Below are 7,500 nucleotides of genomic sequence, written 5' to 3' on the forward strand. Positions count from 1 at the left end.
TATCGAATCAGTATTGGTTCAGCAAAAAATCCACATTCATATTCAGCCGAGCATCAAATCAACTTTTGGTCCAGAATCAAATCTACATTCAGTCCCGAATCAAATGATAACTCGGCAAAGAACTAAATCAACATTTTGTACATTGAATAAATATTCAGCGCGGAATTAAGTCAACATACAGTTGAATCAAATTATAATACAACAAGCATATCTCAGCCATCACCCATGATTCTTTATCTGGATCTTTACTTTAGTCATCTTTTCTTTATAAATGAATCAATTTTTCCAGGTACGGTGATGTCGTGGCCAATAGATTGGCCAGTAGTGGACAAACACAGCACGGGAGGTGTAGGGGACAAGGTCTCCCTAGCACTGGCGCCTGCCTTGGCCGCCATGGGGGTCCGAGTGCCCATGATCAGCGGCAGGGGACTGGCTCACACCGGAGGAACCCTGGATAAGTTGGAGAGTATTCCAGGTATGTATCCATCGGTTGGAAAGAGAGTCTTTTATGTACGCAAGGTCTGCAAAGTATATAGGGTATGTATCTAACAGCTGGAAAGAATTGTTGGCGTGTAAACAGCTTACATGTGTATTCAATTTCGATGTCAACCCGACTGTGTCCAAATGCGTCAGTCATTCGCCTCTAAACACCACATCTCTCTCTCTCTCTCTCTCTCTCTCTCTCTCTCTCTCTCTCTCTCTCTCTCTCTCTCGGTCTACAATGCTTATAATGAACTTGGAAGAGTTATTAAAGAAAAAAAAATTAAATCTTTTGAATTGTTCTGCCATTGTCAGATACTTATCTTTCACTACCGATATTTCCGTGCTTGTGGTCTTCGGGTCACATCCGTCACAATAGTCTTTCAGCTTATAAGATTAGGATTTCTTGAAGGAAAAGTCAATTCAATATTCTCTCTCTCTCTCTCCTCTCTCTCTCTCTCTCTCTCTCTCTCTCTCTCTCTCTCTCCTCTCTCTCTCTCTCTCTCTCTCTCTCTATATATATATATATATAATATATATATTATATATATATATATATATATATATATATATATATAATTTATTTATCATGTAGATTTACCTTAGAGATTCTTTGCATCAGTTGAATGCAATTTTTTCTCCACCTTCCACCAGTATTTTTTCAAAGGTAGGGATTTCCTTTCGTGCATAAAATTTAACACTGTTCTTTAAACATAAGCCATCTAGAGCAGTCATAGTACTCCGAGATGCTTTGTTCTTTCTTGGAATTGGGGTGTTCCACATTCTTCTTGCGTAATTATTCGACGAACTATTAATTCAATAACATTAGGGGCTTCAGACGTGCGGATAAAGGCTTTGATCACATTACTAAAAAGGGCGCTATTAATCTTCATTGAGAAATACTTGTACACACCGTGGAGTTCCATAATTTTGTTTACGTATATCATTAATAAGGGTGTATGAACTCAGCAGTTTTCCGCAAATGGCATTCTCAACGGCTTCACAAACATTCAGCGTTAGTCAGCAACATTATTATACATTCCCCTTTTGTTAGTAGAATATAGACAAATTCTCGCCAGAAATTGCCCCCGTAAAGCTAGATGAAGTTACTGGCAGCAGGGTGATGGGTTGGGTTGGGTTGAAGGCAACAGACAATGAATCCACTATGGATCTAGTCTGTCTATGGATATAGACAACTGACGAAATCTTACCGGGGCCTTTGGCGTCAATAGACGTAGTAGGAGATGATGGTGGTGATGATGATGATGATGATGATGATGATGTATGTATGTACAATTATTATTATTATTATTATTATTATTATTATTGCTACAATCCTAGTTGGAAAAGCAAGATACTATAAGCCCCAAGGCTCCAACAGGGAAAATTAGCCCAGTGAGGAAAGGAAATAGGGAAATAAATAAACGATGTAAGAAGTTATGAAAATTAAAATAAAACATTTTAAAAACATTGACAACATTAAAACAGATGTTTGATATATAAACTATAGAAGAATTCCTGGCACACTATTACGGCACTGTAACTAAACAGATAGTATAGGGAGAGATGACAGAGGTGGAGGGCGGGGCTACCATGAACTCTCCGTGCAATAAGGGTGTGACATGGTACATTTCCTCAGGGAGAGGTGCGCCATGAATTCCCGTGTCCAACTGTACATCTATTTCTCGTCAGCAGATATACACATAATTTTCATCATCAGAATAGATATTCAAAACATGGTTTCATCTTATTGTGATTAAACCTAAAATGCAGTTATGACATTCTAGATCATCTTTTGATAAAAAAAAAAAAAAAAAAAAAAAAAAAAAAAAAAAAAAATTACAAGAATTTAACCAAATATTCTCTCTCTCTCTCTCTCTCTCTCTCTCTCTCTCTCTCTCTCTCTCTCTCTCTCTCTCTCTCTCTCTCTCTCTCTCTCTCTCTCTCGTGACAAAATAGGAAATACATGAAATAGACTTCCAGCGGATGTAGTAAACAGTAAAACGGTAAACGAGTTCAAAAATAAGATCATAAGAACTCTCTAAATGTTTTAAGTAAATCGCTCTACCAAAGAGCAAATCGAGCCTCCGCGGATGGACTAAAAAGTCTTTAAAACATCCAAAATCCTTGTAACTCTCTCTCTCTCTCTCTCTCTCTCTCTCTCTCTCTCTCTCTCTCTCTCTCTCTCTCTCTCTCTCTCTCTCTCTCTCTCAAGACAACCAGTGTTCAGATTTATGCACAACTATCTACATAATTCGACTATGAAATCGCGTGAAACAGCAGTATTTTAATACATCAAACGCAATGTATTTCATGTATTTTTTTCTCGAGTGTAACATCTAGTACAAAATCTACGGATGTTCAACTCCACGCTTTATTTGAAAACATCCACAAACAAACAAAACGATGTTGAGCAACATGGTGTTCTTGAAATATAATTATGATGTAATTGTATAATTAATTTATTACTGTCGCATTTTTTGGTGGAGTGGGCACAAAAAAAGTACACGGATACTAAACAAGCAACAATAAGAGTTGATTTGAATAACCTTAAATGTAGCTGTAAATTAAAAGATGCAAAAAAAAAAAAAAAAAAAAAAAAAAAATGTAGACTGACAAGATAGACGTATAATGGAATGCCAACAGATTACATACAATTACACAATGAAGCGCGAGTGTTTGAGGACTTATAAAAAACACATACATAAAAAAAGCGAATAGTGCTAACCTGCTAAATGGCAAAATCTTCGTATACTAATTAGTATCCGTATCTACTCTGTAAAAGTAAAATCTCCGTAGTGCAAAAGTGATCCAAGTCTTAACCAAGATCTTTAGACTTTGGTCTTAACCATAATATCCTCCCTATAAACAGGATTCCGAGCGAGCATGAGCGAACGGGAGATATACGATTGCATAGGGTCGGTGGGATGTTGTATCGTCGGCCAGACTGCCGATATCGTCCCAGCTGATCGTCGGATGTACTCGGCCAGGGATGTGACGTCGACTGTACCTTCTATGCCTCTCATTGTGTGTGAGTTTTCCCCTATACTGAAGTGTTGTTTTTCCACCTTTTTCTGTTCAATTTTATTCTTATATTCTGGTTTCATTATTTTTTTTTCATTAGGTAAGGTTACTTTACCTTTATTCTCTTTTTATTTCCTTTAATTCAGGGCTGTTTTCGTATTTTTCCTCTATTAAGACGCAACGTAAGGTTGCCACTGACTTCTTCCTTGTTTTTTTTTTATATGTAATTCCTGCAAGCTAATTCATTCTTGGTTACTAAAGCATTTTCAAAAGGGTTTTAGACTTTAAAGGTTCAACCAAGAATAAGCTTCATTCTGCCATATTAATTTTCTCTTCAGTACCATTTTTAACTTTCTGAAACATGACATTGTCAAAAATTATTAAGTCTATCAATCTTAACCCTTTATTAGAAAGCCTCTGCCTCTTTTATGGATTGACATTCAGTCCAGCCAGATGAATAACGAAACTGAATTCTATAATAAAACTACATTTGTCTCTCCAAGCTTCAATCATAAGCAAGAAAGCTGCAGAATCTCTAAAGGCTCTCGTCCTGGACGTCAAATTCGGCCGAGGGGCTTTCATGAAAACCCGAGAGGAAGCGGAGAAGCTGGCGCAGAAGATGGTGGACGTCGGCAATGGCGTCGGGATGCGAACCACGGCCCTCCTGACGACGATGGATGTTCCTATCGGCAGGACCATCGGCAATGCCCTGGAAGTGCGAGAGGCTTTGGATTGCCTAAGAGGGCAAGGACCTCCTGATCTCCATCAGTTGGTTACCAGTTTAGGTAAATAGGAAGTCTTTTTAAAGCAAACGCATTTTAAGATTTCATGCGAATTATTTCCAAATGCTTTTAGTGAGATGGTAACTCGCAGATATGCGTTTCTTTAGTTGATTTCCAAGATCAGAAAGCAGTACTTTCTCTTAGCTTGTAATGAAAGAGTTTTGCACTACTTTCTCTTAGCTTGTAATGTAAAAGTTTTGCACTACTTTCTCTTAGCTTGTAATGTAAAAGTTTTGCACTACTTTCTCTTAGCTTGTAATGTAAGAGTTTTGCACTACTTTCTCTTAGCTTGTAATGTAAGAGTTTTGAACTACTTTCTCTTAGCTTGTAATGTAAGAGTTTTGCACTACTTTCTCTTAGCTTGTAATGTAAGAGTTTTGTACTACTTTCTCTTAGCTTGTAATGTAAGAGTTTTGCACTACTTTCTCTTAGCTTGTAATGTAAGAGTTTTGCACTACTTTCTCTTAGCTTGTAATGTAAGAGTTTTGCACTACTTTCTCTTAGCTTGTAATGTAAGAGTTTTGCACTACTTTCTCTTAGCTTGTAATGTAAGAGTTTTGCACTACTTTCTCTTAGCTTGTAATGTAAGAGTTTTGCACTACTTTCTCTTAGCTTGTAATGTAAGAGTTTTGCACTACTTTCTCTTAGCTTGTAATGTAAGAGTTTTGCACTACTTTCTCTTAGCTTGTAATGTAAGAGTTTTGCACTACTTTCTCTTAGCTTGTAATGTAAGAGTTTTGCACTACTTTCTCTTAGCTTGTAATGTAAGAGTTTTGCACTACTTTCTCTTAGCTTGTAATGTAAGAGTTTTGCACTACTTTCTCTTAGCTTGTAATGTAAGAGTTTTGCACTACTTTCTCTTAGCTTGTAATGTAAGAGTTTGCACTAATGTAAAACGACTCTCGCGATGCTCAAATGACACGAAATCGGAGATAAACTGAAAAATAACTCTAAAAGGCACCAGCCAACCTTTAAGATACTACCGCTAGAGTTATTGGGTTCTTTGACTGGTGAAAATAGTAGTAAATTGGATCCCTCTCTGGTTACGGCTCATTTTTCCATTGTCTCCACATACATCGAATAGTCTAGCCTATTCTTTCCACAATCTCCTATCTGATCATACACCTTCCAACACTAAAATAACCGAAAATTTCTTCTTCACTGATGGGGCTAACTACTGCACTATAATTGTTCAGTGGTTACTTTCCTCTTGGTAAAGGTAGAAGAGACTTCAGCTATGGTAAGAGGTTCTAGGAGAAGGATACTCAAAACTCAAACCATTGTTCTCTAGTTTTGGGTAGTGCCATAGCCTCTGTACCATGGTATTCCAATGCCTTTGGTTAGAGTTCTCTTGCTTTAGTGTACACTTAGGTGCACTATTCTATGTTTCCATTTTTCCTTTCCTCACTGGACTACTGTTGGGGCCCTTGGGCTTATAGTATCCTGCTCATCCAAATGGTTGAAGTTTAACTAATAATAATAATAATAATAATAATAATAATAATCTATCTTTCTATATACCAAAACATTTCCACCAATTTTGGGGGTTAGCCGACATCAAACAAATGAAAAAGAAGGGGACCTTTCCTTTCTAAGCTCCTCCCAGCCTGACGAAAGACTCAATCGAGTTAGGTTGGTACTGCTAGGGTGCCACAGCCCACCCTCCCCCGTTATCCACCCCCAGATGAAGCTTCATAACACTGAATCCCCTACTGCCTCTACCTCCGCATACACCAGACATAACAAAATACTATGGTCCCCATCAAATTTGTTTGCCATGCTCATAAAATTTCGATTTCTTAAAGGTTGGACAACTAAAAAACATACCTGGATTAGTACTCATATAACTTCACATAAACTTTGTTTGCTTATTATTTTTTATCATTGTAACGTAATACTGTAAATTCAATTAATAATTATTATGATAATTCATTAAAGATATGAATTTAAAGTTCGAGAGTTGCGAATTAGTGTGATATATATCTAGCAACATAATGGAAAGTGTACAAATCCTCAAGAATATATAGATGGACATGTATATGTGTATATATATACAGTATATATATATATATATATATATATATATATATATATATATATATATATATATATATATATATATATATATATATATATATATGCATGCATGTGTGTAAATAACATATACATGCATATAGCTTTTATATGTATTATCATTATTATTATTACTATTTGCTAAACTACAACCCTAGTTGGAAAAGCAGGATGCTATAAGCTCCAACAAGGAAAATAGCCCAGTGAGGAAAGGAAATAAGGAAAAACTAGAAAAGCACTTTAAGAACAATAATAACATTGAAATAAATCTTTCATTTATAAATTATAAAAACTTGTAAATAAAACGAGGATAAAAACTAAAATAACAAGAAGAGAAGATAGAATAGTGTGCCTGAGTGTACCCTCAAGCAAGAGATCTCTAACCAAAGACAGTAGAAGACCATGGTAGAGAGGTTATGGAATTACCCAAGACTAGTGAACAATGGTTTGATTTTGGAGTGTCCTCCTAGAAGAGCTGCTTACCATAGCTTGAGTCTCTCTTCTACCCTAACCGAGAGGAAAGTAGCCACTGTACAATTTCAGTGCAGTAGTTAACCTCTTGAGGGAAGATAAATTGTTTGGTAATTTCAGTGTAGTCAAGTGTATGAGGAAAGAGGTGAATGTGTAAAGAATAGGCCAGACTATTCTGTGTATGCGTCGGCAAATATGAAATGAGCCGTAACCAGAGAAAGAGATCCAATGTAGTCCCCTCTTGCCAGTCAAAGGACCCAATAATTCTCTGGCGGTAGTATGCATATTTCACATATTTAATTATCATACATATACCTGTGTATATATATATATATATATATATATATATATATATATATATATATATATATATATATATATATATATATATATATATATATAATGTATATAAATATATGTATATATATATGTGTATATGTATATATATATATATATATATATTAATATATATATATATATATATATATATATATATATATATATATATGTATATATATATATATATATATATATATATATATATATATATATATATCAATATATATATGTATGTATATATATATATATATCAATATATATATATGTATGTATATATATATATATATATATATATATATATATATATCAATATATATATGTATATATATAT

The 7,500-nt window shown here is 35.0% G+C and overlaps 1 protein-coding gene across 1 annotated transcript in view; it reads left to right on the forward strand.

The window, feature by feature from the left end:
• LOC137620599 (thymidine phosphorylase-like) overlaps positions 1 to 7,500 on the forward strand; it is a 36,305-nt gene that overhangs the window by 7,187 nt on the left and 21,618 nt on the right. Inside the window, exons 3-5 of the mRNA XM_068350861.1 lie at positions 290 to 475; positions 3,353 to 3,511; positions 4,008 to 4,289. Coding sequence (XP_068206962.1) covers positions 290 to 475; positions 3,353 to 3,511; positions 4,008 to 4,289 — 627 coding nt within the window. The remainder of the gene's footprint in view (positions 1 to 289; positions 476 to 3,352; positions 3,512 to 4,007; positions 4,290 to 7,500) is intronic.

This window comes from Palaemon carinicauda, chromosome 27, assembly GCF_036898095.1.
Source record: "Palaemon carinicauda isolate YSFRI2023 chromosome 27, ASM3689809v2, whole genome shotgun sequence".
Classification (NCBI taxonomy): domain Eukaryota; kingdom Metazoa; phylum Arthropoda; class Malacostraca; order Decapoda; family Palaemonidae; genus Palaemon; species Palaemon carinicauda.